We start from the raw sequence: 15,386 nt of genomic DNA on the forward strand, positions 1-15,386 counted from the left end.
GCGATGGTTTGGGCATATGGAGAGAATGGATAATGAGCGATTGGTGAAAAAGATAACTAGATCTGATGTGAGAGGTGTAAGGGTGAGAGGGAGACCACAAATAGGATGGATGGACAGCGTGAAGAGAGCGTTGGATGTGAGAGGGATGTCTGTTGAGCAAGGAAGAGTGGCTGTGCATAACAGAAATAAATGGAAAGAAATTGTGAATGAATAAATGATGACGCAGCCCTAAGGGGATATTCTACCGCATTTGGTCTGATCAGCTAGTCAGGTCAAGTGCAGGTAAGGGGATGGGTCTATTATGATGTGGCAGGGGTAAATCAGCTCTGCTGTCGGGCCCTGCTGCGGATGTCACTGATTGCACTGTGCAATTGACCCTTGTGCCATGTGGTGCGGAGAGGATCTGTCCCTTCTCCCCTTTGGGGCTAAGATGCGAATGAATGTGTCTGAATGGATGAATAAATGGGGAGTGTGTCGTCCTGTCTCGGCTACCTCCCTTTCCGTGGGGGAAGCAGCCTAGGTATATAGATAGATAGATATTTTAAGAACAAAAAAGTTAGTCACAGAATAAAATTATATATCTTAACCTAACCTGACCTAACTTAACCCGGCTCTATTACTCAAACATTTTATTCAATTTCGGCCGAATTTGGTGGAATGAATAAGGGTCAGCCAAGAATGACATTATTCGATTTTGAGACAACAGGTCATAGGGAAAGGACAAAGGGGAAGGTCAACGTAGACAGGTTAGAAACGACTTGGCGAGAAGGTTGAGGGTTAGGGAAAAAATAATTATTCGATTTTCAAGAATAATCAGGCATCGGTCAGGGTCACAAGGCACGGTCAAAATTTAGGACTGAAGGGTGCAGGTGTGTTTACTCTGTGTGCTCTTCGTAACACCTCTCCCTTGGCGACTTATTTTGCATATTACACCTTCACGTTCCCTTGTACGTTATCTGTATTGTTTATAGTTCCACACAATTAGCGTCATTAGTATAGATGACAGGGAGGTGTAATGTGAAGAATATCAGTGGCTAACAGTGAGACCCTTTCACTTATTTGCATCTCTCTCTCTCTCTCTCTCTCTCTCTCTCTCTCTCTCTCCAACCTTGCATTTCTTGAGCAGGTCCTTGTTGTGCAGCTCCAGAGGGAAGTGCGATTTAATCACTCTTGGCGAGGGCTGACTCTCCACTATCTGAATCCCCATACCGTCCTCCTCTTTCTTCCCAGGACAGACTCTGCTGAATTTCTCTGCGATCGACTTCAGGTCCGTTTTAGCTAGTTTGTTGTTGTCCAAGTGCATACCAAAACTGGAATTGCAAAGGTGTAGGTCAGAGGGAGGACAGCCTGATGGTGAAGTGCAGGGATTAAGGCATCTGACTGTACTGTAGATACAGTAGATAGTTTGATAGATATGTTAGCGCTCGGGTTCCTATGACTCACTTCCCTGAGAAAATACTTTTAACACAATATCAAGTGCTTGCTGAATGATGTACCTTTTTTTTTTTTTTAATGCGAGGAAGAAGGAAACAAAGGTCAAAAGCCCATAAGATTGTTTCTCTCTCTCTCTCTCTCTCTCTCTCTCTCTCTCTCTCTCTCTCACACACACACACACACACACACACACACACACACACACACACACACACACACAATCAGGCCGATAAAGAGAAAGATATAACCGGAATATTCACACACACACACACACACACACACACACACACACACACACACACACACAGAGGCAGCTCTATATTAGTCCGATACGGAGAAAGATATAGCCTGAATATTCACACACACACACACACACACACACACACACACACACACACACACACACATAACTAGATAAATACCCAACATCCACTGAGCGGACCCACAGCTTCTCCTTCATCTCCTCGTTATTGGGGTCCAGATCCGGGTTCCTTAACATGACCCAAAGAATTTCCTGCATCCACGTTGTGCCGCTTTTGGGGAACGTACTGACGAACACGTCGTCTGGCCGGAGCTGGAAAATCATCATCATCATCATCATCATCATCATCATCATTAATAATATAAGCTTTACTGTCATCATCATCATCATCATCAGCATCAGCATCATCAGCATCACCACATCATCATCATTAATAATATAAGCTTTACTGTCATCATCATCATCATCATCATCATCATCATTATCAAAATCACCATCATCATTAATAATATAAACTTTACTGTCATCATCTATCAGTGGCGTATCCAGGATTTTTGCCAAGGGGGGGCAAACACTTGGAATATTTTCCCACAATATCTGTCACCACAAGTCTTCCTACATTTTATGTTTTATGTCATCAGAAATAAATTAACATCATTACTGTCGCATTTGTTCCAATGTCTTAAAGAAAAACTATCTTTTCACCACATATTCATAGCTTTCTTGGAGTAACTTTAATAGCTAATAATCCTTTCAGAGGAGAGGTATGTAAGACACTCAGTACATAATGTTGCCAGAGGTCTACTCTTTCATTAGAGAGAGAAAGGAAACGCCAGTTAATAAATTAGAAGGCACTGGAGTTTCCACAGCAAAGACATCTCCTTGTCACTAGTGTCATTGGTCATCATGGTCACTCTCGTAGATGGTATTATTATCGATACATGCATGATGACTTCCCTCCGTTCTACCTCAAAACAATTTTTTTTTTTCTCGGTACCCCAAATTTCTTGTGCAATTTTAGTACTGAATAAAGCAATGTCAACACTATACTCTTAGTGCATCATTTACCTGCTGTCTTTATCTCTCTGTACATATAAGGAAGTACAGTTATTTTGAGTAATAATCTACGAAATTATGATGAAATATACCACACATCGGCACAGCACCTACCATACGAAAGGCAATGGCGTCCATATAATGTCTATAGTCGGAAATAAACCTTGTATTTTGATTGGCTGCTGGAAGAAAAATGACGGAATGGATAGGCCAATGAAAACTCGAATTCTGGCGTGCGTGTCCCGAACACTCACACTTTCCCACATTCGTATCGCTTTTCTCTATTTTCTTTTGCGTTCTCTCTCTCTCTCTCTCTCTCTCTCTCTCTCTCTCTCTCTCTCTCTCCACCTAGCACATTTGCATAAATTAAAATTCTCTGCCGTATTCTGTATTTTGTTTTGTACTACTGCTGTTGTGTTAGCCAATAGAAATTCTGTTTTCTACTACTTATTCTTTTAGTTTGATTCTCATTGGCTTAGGCATCAGGGGTGGTGCATACGTCAAGACTGACCTAAGTAAATACATCTGGTGGGATTAACCTCCTTGACTGAGGCGACAACTCGAACTGCCCTGCTCAGCAGGGAATGATTTTCATATCACCTGAACTGTATCGTACTGCATACAAAGGATTTTTCCATTAAGGAAAAAAAGAAACACGGCGTAAAGCTATTCCTCCCGAAAATTCTCACCTAGAAAAGTGGGAGGAGACAAAAGATACTCTGTCCCCCAGACTCCAAAAAGTGGGGGGAGGAGGGACATGTCCCCCTGTGCCCCACTCAAACGAGGCCCCCGGCACACATATTTATATCTGCTTACCTTCTAAAATGTAGTCTGAGGTGACCAAAATGACTTCATGCAGTCTTCAAAAATTCTGCTTGTTTGTTTGTAACAATAATTGTGAAGTGTTTGTTTGCAACTGGCTACAGGGTGAGAGGATATGGCTGCAGGGTGACAGGATGTGGCTGAGGGGACAGCAAGGCCATTTTTACACCTCATCAGCATTCAAGTTGCAAAACATCATTTGAGCTCAAATATTAACCACATAATCTAAGGTGATAAGGGAAACTGTTAAGTTATAAATGGTCATTTTTTCTCCAGGGTTTTATTATATTTAGTCTAGCTTTCGATTTCAAAGGAAATTATTGCTCCCACATAAATATTTTTTTAAATAGATACTACTGTTTAATATACAAGTGGAAAAGTTAGGAATACTGTATTGTCATACAAGAACTATGCCAAAAAAAAATTTCAGAATTTCCCCCAAATTTTCCCAGGGGGGGCAGACTGCCGCCCCTGCCCCCCCAGTGGCTACGTGTATGTCATCTATCTATCTATTTATCTATTGCCAGACGTCTGAATAATACGAGATGGCCACAAACAAATCACCTCCACGTCACTCTGTCCCCCGCCATTTCACTGCCCCGCTCTCAATTCACACCCCCCTCTCTCATATATCTTTCCACTCCATCCCTCCATCTCATCCTTGGCCTTCCCCTCCCTCTCTCCCCCTCCACCTCACTCTCATACACTCTCCTCGTCAGTCTCTCACTCTCCATCCTCTCCACATTTTTTTTTTTTTAATGCGAGGAAGAAGGAACCAAAGGCCATGAGCCCGCAGTAACAGTTCCCTCCAAGAGAAAAACAAAATACAATATAGAGCCAAATTCAAGATCCGATCATTTTGAGATGCCTGGACACACTGCGTTTGAAAGACTGGAGATCATAGGCAGCAGGAAATACAGACAGAGGGAGACAGTTCCAGAGCTGACCTGTTGCATAAATGAAAGACTGGGAGTAACGGTTAACTCTTGCATTAGAGAGTTGGACAGAAAAAGGATGAGAGTTTGCTGCCAGACGGGTGCTACGCGCCCGTCGTAGAGGTGGAGGAATGCAAGCAGACAGTTCAGAGGAGCAGTGACCATTAAAGTAGCGATAGAAAAGAGATAAAGATGCAACAGTGCGGCGAAGAGACAGAGGTTGAAGGGAGTCAGTAAGAGGAGGAGAGTTAATGTGACGAAAAGACTTTGACTCCACCCTATTGAGAAGAGCTGTATGTGGGGAGCCTCCCCACACATGAGAGTTGTACTCCACACAGGGGCGGATAAAAACCCCTGTATAGAGTCAACAATTGCGCAGGGGTAAAGAAAGAGCGGAGTCGGCTTAGCACACCCAATCTCTTGGAAGCAGATTTTACAAGAGATGTAATATGATCTTTCCAAGATAAGTCCCAAGTAAATGAAACCCCAAGCATGTTCAAGGATGATGCAGGATTAAGCTGAATGTTATTAAACATTAGTGGGTATACCTGTGGAAGATTTTGTCGGGTTGATAGGTGTAAGAACTGAGTCTTAGATGCATTAAAGACAACCATATTATTTTTACCCCAGTCAGAGATACGAGCCAAGTCAGACATTAGGTGTGCCATAGCCTCATCCCTTGTTTGTTGAAGTAAATGTTGAGATGGGGGTTGTGGGAACCGAATGGAAAGGTGAAGGGTGGAGTCATCAGCGTATAAGTGGATAGGGTTAGATGTACAGCTTAGAAGATCATTGATGAATAATCGGAAGAGAGTTGGTGATAGGACAGAGCCCTGAGGAACACCACTGTTGATAGATCTAGGAGAAGAACGATGGCCGTCTACAACGGCGGCTATAGAACGACCAGAAAGGAAGCTAGCGATGAAGGCACAGACAGAGGGATAGAAACCGTAGCAGGGCAGTTTGGAAATTAAAGATTTATGCCAGACTCGATCGAAAGCCTTTGAGATGTCAAGTGCAATGGCAAAGCTTTCGCCAAAGTCCCGAAAGGAGGATGACCAGGAGTCTGAAAGGTAGGTGAGAAGATCGCCAGTGGAGCGTCCCTGACGGAACCCATACTGACGATCGGAAAGAAGGTTGTGATAGGAAAGACGCCTTAAAATTTTTCTATTAAGAATTGACTCGAAAACTTTTGAAATACAGGACGTTAAAGCAATTGGACGATAGTTGGAGGGTTGGGAGTGGTCACCCTTCTTTGGGACTGGCTGAATGAGAGCAAACTTCCAGCAAGAAGGAAAGGTACAAGTTGAAAGACAAAGGCAAAAGAGTTTGCCTAGGCAGGGTGTAAGCACAGAAGCACAGTTCTTGAGAACAACAGGAGGGACCCCATCAGGCCCATATGCCTTGTTAGTACTGAGGCCAGTGATGGCAGAAAATACATCAACTGAAGAAATTTTAATGTCAGCCATGAGGAAGTCAGAGGGGGGAAGTGATGGAGGAACAGCACCAGAATCGTCTAAGGTAGAATTGGAGGAGAAAGTCTGTGTGAAGAGATCTGCTTTATCAGTAGAAGAAATAGCTACAGAACCATCAGAGTAGAAAAGAGGAGGGAAGGATGATGAGGTAAAGTTGTTAGAAAGATTTTTGGCAAGATGCCAGAAGGAGCGGGAAGAATTCGAGTTGGAGAGTTGAGAGCATTTAGTATGGATGAAATTATTTTTAGTAGAGTGAAGAACAGACTTAGCACGATTCCGGGCAGAAACATAAAGATGATGTGATTCAGGGGTGGGTTGGCTCCGGTACCTTTTGTAGGCCCTCTCCTTGTTGCGGACAGCATTAGAACAAGCGTGATTAAACCAAGGCTTTCTTGCGTTAGTCAAAGGATATGAGAAAGGAATGTATGCTTCCATGCCCGAGAGAATAACCTCCGTAATGCGCAAGGCACACTCAGATGGCTCACGGCCATGGAAGCAATAATCATTCCAGGGAAAATCAAAGAAGTACTGCCTGAGGGCCTCCCAGTCCGTGGCTCCAAAATGCCACAGACGACGTTTCCCTGGAGGGTCCACAGGCCGTACCGGAGTGATAGGACGGGTTAAGGTAATAAGGTTGTGATTGGAGGAGCCCAACGGAGAGAAAAGATTAACAGAGTAAGCAGGATTAGTTGTGAGGAAGAGGTCAAGTATGTTGGAGCTCTCTCCAAGGTGGTCAGGGATACGGGTAGGGTGCTGTACAAGCTGCTCTAGGTCATTAAGGATAGAAAAGATGTAGGCTTGTCCACCAGGTGGATCCGTGAAAGGAGAGGAGAGCCAAAGATGGTGGTGAACATTGAAATCTCCAAGAATGGAGATTTCAGAGAAAGGAGAAATGGATAGAATGTGTTCCATCGTAGAAGTAAGATAGTCGAAGAATTTTTGATGGTAGAATTAGGGGATAAGTAAACAGCACAGATATATTTAGTCAGAGAATGACAGGAAAGCTGAAGCCAGAGTGTGGAGAATTCAGAAGAATCAAGTTCAGGAACACGAGAGCAAGATAAGTTGTTGCGTATATATACACAACAGCCACCTTTGGCTTTGAAATGAGTATAGAGAAAGTAGGAGGATACAGAAAAGGGTTTGCTGTCAGTTGCCTCAGACAGCTGAGTCTCCGTCAGAAAAAGAAGATGAGGTTTAGAGGAGGAGAGGTGGTGCTGAACAGAGCGAAAGTTAGAGGAAAGGCCGCGAATGTTGCAGAAATGAAGAAGAAGAGAGTCAGACAGTGGTTCCAGGCACCTTGAGTCGTCACCGGGAGAGGGGCAGATGGTGGGGGCATTTATGGTCCCCCCCCCTGGGGACTCCGAGGCTTGATAAAACGGCGCCATTTTTGGTAAATTTTGAATAGGAAGTGTTGTGTGTACTGTGCATGTAGTTTGGTGAAGATAGTTAGAGAAATTTGTACTGGAGAGCATGCTGGCCTACTCTCTGTGTAACTGAGACACTGAAAAAGTTCAGCAAAGGGGGATGGTCAGGAACTAGTCCTGAGGGCTGATGAAACGGGAGCTCCAGCACTCCCTGTCATCAGCTTTCCATCCACCTCGGGAGTACTGCCCTGCTCGACTGGTGCTACAGCCTACTCCTCTCAAACTACCTCAGTGTGTATCTCCTAACGCTTCCTATCACATCCACATCCATACCACAATGCTCCTTCACATCCTCATTTGTCAGTCTGCCCCTCCATGTGACTCCACAGGCTCCTCTCAAATAACTCATTTCCACTGCTCTCACTCTTGACATGTGTCCTTCCAACAACGTCCAAGCTTCACTTCCATACGTTAGAGTTGGTATCACAATACTGTCATGTAGTAACTTTTTCATTTCCGTGCTCAGTTCCCTGTTGCTTGTCACTGCCTTCAAGGAACCAGCAACCTTTCTTCCTTGTTGTACCCTTTCAAGCACTTCACCCTCCAAACTTCCGTCATCATCATCATCATCAACATGAATAATATAAGCTTACTGTCATCATCATCATCATCATCATCATCATCATCATTATCATTATTATTAATAATATAAACTTTACTGTCATCATCATCATCATTATTAATAATCTAAACTTTATTGTCATCATCATCATCATCATTATTAATATAAACTTTACTGTCATCATCATCATCATCATCACCATCATCTTCATTATTATTAATATAAACTTTACTGTCATGATCATCATCATCATCATTATCATCATCATTATCATCATTAATAATATGAACTTTAATACCATCGCCACCATCATCATCTCTGTCATCATAGTCATCGTCATAACTAATAACATAAACTTCACTATCATCATCGTCATCATTATCATTATCATCATCATTATCATTATCATCATCATCATCACTATCATCATCATTATCATCAGCAAATTTTTCATTATCTTCATTTTATTATTACCGTTAGCACTGCCATCATCGTCATTAGTTATTCATCGTCCTTCACATTATTCTCAGCTGCAGTAATCCTCCTCATCAATATTCGTATCAGTATTATCGTTGTGTAAGGGCAGCTGGATCATGGAAAACAAATCGCTAAAGAAGATACGTTACCGAATCTCCAAGGCAGCACATATCTCCACCTCGTGTCTTGGAGTATGACAATCCCTATAACACTGAGCTGTGACGTGGGAATTAAATGGCTAAGGAAAATGTGTTAGGGTACCTCCATGTTGTAGATCCGGTCCAGATATCGTGTGGTAATGGCCGGGTACAACCAGCCGTCGGGCAGGATTCGGACCAAACCACTTTTGTGCATCACCAGGTCTTCGTTGATCTTCCGTAACTCTTCATTGGTCAGGAGTTCGGTCTCATGGCCAGATAGAAGGCGTTGCTTGTTCATCCCTATTGGTCTTGTTTTTGCACAGGCTGCAGAATGGACAGAAACGTTAGGTGAGATTAGATTGGGTTGCGTTAGTGAGGTTAGGTCAGGTTAGGTTAGGTGGCGTTAGTGAGGTTAGGTCAGGTTAGGTTAGGTTGTTTGGTTAGGTCAGGTTAGCTTAGGTGAGGTTAGATTAAGTTGTTAGTGAGGTTAGGTTAAGTTAGCTTAGGTGAGATTAGATTAGGTTTCGTTAGTGAGGTTAGGTCAGATTAGGTTGCGTTAGTGGGTTAGGTGATGTTAGATTAGGTTAGTTTAGGTCAGGTTAGGTTAGATTGTGTTAGTGAGGTTAGGTCGGGTTAGATTACGTTAGGTTAGGTGAGGTTAGGCTAGGTTGCGTTAATGAGGTTAGATATAATAATAATAACACATCTACTAGCTACAACTACTAGTACTACTGCTACTGCTATTACTACTACTACGAGGAGGAGGAGGAGGAGGAGGAGGAGGAGGGGGTTAATAATAATAATAATAATAAAAATAATAATAATAAATCTATCTATATACCTAGGCTGCTTCCCCCAAGGATAGGGAGGTAGCCGAGACAGGACGACACACCCAATTTACTCATCCACTAACACATTCATTCGCATCTAAGCCCCAAAAGGGAGAAGGGACAGATCCTCACCACACCACATCGCACAAGGGTCAACTGCGCAGTGCAATCAGTGACATCCGCAACAGGGCCCGACAGCAGAGCTGGTTTACCCCTGCCACATCATGATAAACCCATCCCCTTACCCACGCCTGACCTGATCAGCTGATCAGACAAATGCAGGAGAATATCCCCTCTGGGCTGCGTCATCATTTATTCATTCACAATTTTTCTCCATTCATTTCTATCACGCACAGCCACTCTTCCTTGCTCTACAGACATCCCTCTCGCATCCAATGCTCCCTTCACATTGTCCATCCATCCTATTCGTGGTCTTCCTCTCAGCCCTACACCTCTCACATCAGATCTAATTATCTTTTTCATCCATCACTCAATATCCATTCTCTCCATATGCCCAAACCATCGCAACACCCTCTGCTCAACTCGATCAGCCATCTCCCGAACAACTCCAGTTCTCCTTCACACTTCATCTTTTCTCACTCGATCCATACGCGTCACTCCACACTTACTCCTCAAACACCTCATCTCCTTTACATTCAAACTTTTCCTCTCTACTACACCCATATTCCATGTTTCAGCCCCATATAATGCAGTTGGTACCACAACACCCTCATACAGCCTTCTCTTTACATCCATTCTAAGCGAATGACATCTAAAAAGTTTTTCCATTCCTGGCAGCACCTTTCCTACCTCATTCATTCTAAACTTCACTTCTGCATCTATTCTTCCATCCACAGCAACATGTGACCCTCAATACTTAAAACACTCTACCTCCTCAAGCAACTCACCATTCAAAATTATATTCATCCTCCTACCATCTACCAACCTCGTATACTGCATCACTTTACTCTTATTCTCATTTACATTCAATTTCCTCCTTTCACACACCCTTCCAAACTCCTCTACCAGCTGTCTCAATCTCTCCTCTGAATCAGCCACCAGTGCAGTATCATCTGCAAACAGCAACTGCTTCAGATTCCACTCTCTACCATCAACATTCACCAGACTCAGACCTCCACCTAGCACTCCTGCATTCACCTCCCTTACAGTAATATCCATAAAATTATTAAACAACCAAAGCGGCATCACACATCCTTGCCGTAGCCCGGTGGCTCAATCGGTAGAGAGTTGGCCTGCAGTCCTGACGGACCCGGGTTCAAATCCCGCTGAGGCAGGGAACAGTTTAAGGATTTGAATTTCATAAAATCAGACTTTACTGATCTACCAGAAGACCCGCCGACATGTCATAAAAATACCCCCGCTAATACCAATACATCAGTCCTGTATGAGACAGCCCTAGCATGTATTCAGTATGGACGATGGGTGTTAGCACCGAAGTGGTGACATGCAGAGGTGTGCGGTACGTAGGAGGACTACTGGGCCTTGAAATCAGGCTGTGAAGCCTATGCTCAGAGTCGGTCACATAAAAAAAAAAAAAAAAAAAAAAAGCCCCACTCTCACGGGAAACCAATCACTCACAGTATTTCCCATCTTACACACTCTTTACTATTTACATAAATCTTTTCACTCCTTTTAGTAACCTACCATCAAGTCCATACAATCTTAAAACAGTCCACAAAGTCTCTCTATCAATTCTATCATATGCTTTCTCTAAATCCATGAACACCCAAAACACATCCTTACCTTTTGCTAAATACTTTTCACACACCTGTCTCAGAGCAAACACCGGATTCATGCATCCCCTCCCTCTCCTAAAGCCACACTGCTCATCACCAATCACTCCCTCTTTACCCTCTCTAACTTTCTTAATTAACACTCTGCCATACACCTTAACTACAACACTCAGCAGACTTATACCCCTAAAGGTGGTGCATTCATACTTATCACCCTTGCCTTTATACAACGGGACCACACAAGCACTTGCCCAGTCAACTGGCACCATACCTTTCACAAAGCACACATTCAACAATCTTACTAACCAGTCAACAGTAGTCACTCCACCACCTTTCAGGCATTCCACAGCACACCCATCCGTACCTGCAGCTTTCCTGGTTTTCATCTCCTTCACTGCCTCTTGCACTTCCTCCTCCGTGATCAAAGAATCATCCAACTCTCCCAACATATTTATTCTTTGCACCCTTCCATCCGCCACAGTCTCAACCTCCCTTTCCTCCTCTACATTTAACAGTGTTTCAGAATACAGTACTCCTTCCATCTCTTCCTTACTGCATCCATCCCAGTTAACATCATTCCATCCTCTGCTTTTACTCACTCTTCCTGCCCAGACTCTTCCTTTCACACCCTTTTCACTTCTTTCCAAAACATTTTTTTATTCTGTTGAAAATTCTCAGTCAATCTCCTACCCGACCTCTCATTTGTTGCCACTTTAGATTCACGCTTCTTGCCCTATTCCTCTTTTCCTTATACCTTTCATATGACACCTCATCCTTCCTCTGCAGCCACACTTCATATGCACGTTGTTACATAGCCTATGATTTCATCATCCTTTGTGTAATTCTAACGTACAGTATGCTGCATGTTTGATCACGAGCGTGTTCTACCTCACTCCCTCCTTCTACCCTTATAGTAGAGTAAGTCGTTCTTTCTGTTGTTCAGAGCAGGATTGTCAACTCTTTGTCCCCTATGGCTTCATTTGCGCGTCCTTCTTACAAGTTGTATCAAGCTCTGCCGGCCCCTATATAATGAGCTCAGTCTCTGCATTAATTGCCACTTAGATCTACTCCTCATTTTGTTCACATCTCTGTCCTCCCCTGTACAGTTGTTAATATTGTGAGTGCTCAGGAAGTCTTCAACCATCTAGCTGCTGTGTAATTTGAGTATAAGTGTTGTTACATTTTTTTCTTGTGCTGTGTAGCGTGGGGTGTTGGTTCGTGGGCATGGTGAGGTTTTTGTGATTCATGTGTTTTAAGTGTCAGCCATTATTGATAATATTTTGTATCTGTAATAATATATCTTGCATTAACGGAGCATTATCCGGTTTTCTCATTTTATCAGGGCTGACTTAGATAAATTTACTCTTGCTAATTTCGTGTTAATAGAGGCTATTGCAGTTAACCAAATATTTAACCTGTTTTTTGCCATTACATTATCCTTATGAGTCCTGAATGTTTAGTTGTTAGTTTGAGCATTAAACTTTAACTTGTAATTTTACCTAACTCTTTTGTTTTGAACCTGGAACTTTGCGGGACAGTAGTGATTTTTAGTATTCTCACTTAAAGTGTACATTATCTTTCTCTGTTCCGTAACATAAATTTGGCGACCTCTTATCAGGATATTCAGGATATTATCATAAGGATATTGCTTGGTATTTTGTGACTGTGATTTATTCATGATGTCTACTATTACTATGCTTGATGAAGCCAAAGATTTTTTGTCAAATGTGCAAACAGTGTGTGATGTAGAAAACAGAACAAAGAATGAACTTAAGCTTGTTCCTCAACAATTCGGAATTGTTGTTCTTTCTCATCATTCTAAAGATCAAATTGTCGACATGATTAATGAAAGCTTGTTTAATGTAACTCCTCCAAATGAGCAAACGCAGATTGAAATAGCTAAGTTACAGCTAGCCCTGCAGGAGGCTCGTGCTAAGGAGGCTGAATTTCAGGCAAATGCTAAGGAGGCTGAATCTCAGGCTCGTATTCAGGAGGCACAGGTACAGGCTCAGGCACAAATTGAACTTGCTAGGATTCAGGCAGACCATGAGTATCGCATGAAACAAGGTGGAACTGGATCATCTAGCTCTGATGATTTTGATGTGGCTAAAAATGTTAAACTTGTCCCTCCTTTTAATGAATCTGATTTAACAAAGGATTTTCAGTTGTTTGAGAGGGTAGCTACAGGTTTTAATTGGCCCAAAAAGTATTGGCCAGTACTCCTTCAAACTGTTCTCACCGGTAAAGCTCAAGTAACTTATGCATCTTTGCCTCAGGATCAATCTGATAATTATGATGTAGTTAAGAGCTTGATTCTTAAGGCCTATGAGCTTGTTCCTGAAGCCTATAGAGTAAAATTTAGGACAACTTATAAGCAAGATAAGCAATCCCGTGTTGAGTATGCAAAAATCAAAGATCTGTTAGAGCAGTGGTTAAATTCTGAGAATGTGGATTCTGATTTTGATAAATTTAAGCAGATGATTTTGCTGGAGGACTTCAAAAGGTGTATTAATAATGATGTAAGCCTATATCTTCATGAGAGAAGAATAGATAATTTGTCTGATGCTGCAGTTTTAGCTGATGAATATGTTCTCACTCACAAGAGATATTCTAAAGAAAAAAGGAAAGCTGAGAGTAAGTACGCTGCCTCTACTCAGAGTACGGGTAGCAGGAAAGAGAATAAAGATGATGTTTCTCAGGAAGTAAATACCAGCTCCACCTCTAGATTTCAGAAAAGTAAATGTACTTATTGTAGTAAGCTTGGTCATACAACGGAGAAATGTTTCAGGAGACAGCGTGATGTGAACAAAAAGGAGTCTTTAAATATTCAGTCAATTGGTCTAGTGTCCACCCTTGAGAGTTCCCACAATTCTTTAACCGAGTTAACTGAACCTACTTTGAGGGGTAAATTAAATTCTCATGATGGAGCTTCTCTTTTGAGCAGTAACGTGGGTGACACTCTCAAGAGCTCATGTGCTAATTTCCTGTCTGATGGTTTTGTCAGTCCTCTGGACAGTAATGACAGGAAATCAGTTAAAATATATCGTGATACAGGTGCTTGCCAATCCCTTATGCTGACCAGTGTTCTAGGCTCTAATGTTAATTCCTCTGATGAAACTGTAATCTTACAAGGTGTAGGGAATAATTACTTCTCTGTCCCTCTGTGCAGAGTGAATTTAGAGTCTGGTTTTGTTAATGGTTCCGTTATGGTTGGGTTGGTTGAGACACTCCCAATGTCAGGTGTAACTTTCTTACTTAGAAATGATATTGGTGGAAGTCAAGTGTGTCCAGCTCCTCAGTTGTCTAGTGAGCCAGTGGCTGCGACTCAGGATTGTGATGTCCCTGATGTGTTCTCTGCATGTGCTGTCACTAGGGCTAAGTCTAAAGTTACTGGTGACTTGGAGGATAATGATGATGATGATGTTATCCTAGCTGACACTTTTCTTGCTAATTTGGACCACTCACCAGATGAGGCAGTACCCCATAGTGTTGATAATTTGTCTCGTCAAGAGTTGGTTGAGTTGCAGGTTGCTGACCCTGAGTTGAAAGGTCTAGCTAACTCTGCTTACAGTGAGGAAGAGTCAGCTGGTGCTTCTACTTGTTATTATATAAAATCAGGAGTACTTATGAGGAAGTGGAGACCCCCAACAGCATCAGCCGACTGTGAATGGGAGGTTGTACATCAAGTTGTCATCCCTCGTGTTTGTAGGCAGGATATCATTAGAGTGGCTCATGATTCCAGTTTGGCAGGACACCTAGGAGTGAGGAAGACTGTGGCACGCATTTTGAAACACTTCTACTGGCCAGGTATCTTCAGGGATGTTTCCTGGTATTGTAAGTCTTGTCACACTTGTCAAGTTGTGGGGAAGTTTAATCAGACCGAAAAGGTTGCACCTCTAGTTCCCATTCCTCCTTTTGAGGCGCCATTCACCCGTGTGTTGGTGGATATTGTGGGCCCTCTTCCTAAGACTTCTTCAGGATTTTCTTATGTGTTGACCCTGATTGATATGGCTACTCATTATCCTGAAGCCATTCCACTTAGAAATATCTCAGCAAAGAACGTGGTTAAGGAAATGCTAGGGTTCTTCACAAAGTTTGGTCTGCCCAAGGAGGTACAGTCAGACCGGGGAAGTAATTTCATGTCAAATGTTTTCAAGCAGTCTTTGAAAGAGTTGGGCATCACCCAGATCACGTCTTCAGCTTACCATCCCC

At 42.6% G+C, this 15,386-nt stretch overlaps 1 protein-coding gene across 1 annotated transcript in view; it reads right to left on the reverse strand.

Annotated features, from left to right (window-relative positions):
* The window catches only part of LOC145409511 (sulfotransferase 1E1-like), a 58,287-nt gene extending 49,399 nt beyond the window's left edge, over positions 1–8,888 (reverse strand). The window contains exons 1-3 of the mRNA XM_080279903.1: positions 8,712–8,888; positions 1,857–2,008; positions 1,109–1,310 (exon numbers count right to left, since the gene is read on the reverse strand). Of these exons, the coding sequence (XP_080136029.1) occupies positions 1,109–1,310; positions 1,857–2,008; positions 8,712–8,888 (531 nt within the window). The remainder of the gene's footprint in view (positions 1–1,108; positions 1,311–1,856; positions 2,009–8,711) is intronic.
* Between the last annotated feature and the right edge of the window lie 6,498 nt (positions 8,889–15,386).

This window comes from Coenobita brevimanus, chromosome 81, assembly GCF_032717465.1.
Source record: "Coenobita brevimanus isolate Jiangsu-jjx chromosome 81, ASM3271746v2, whole genome shotgun sequence".
In the NCBI taxonomy this organism is placed as follows: domain Eukaryota; kingdom Metazoa; phylum Arthropoda; class Malacostraca; order Decapoda; family Coenobitidae; genus Coenobita; species Coenobita brevimanus.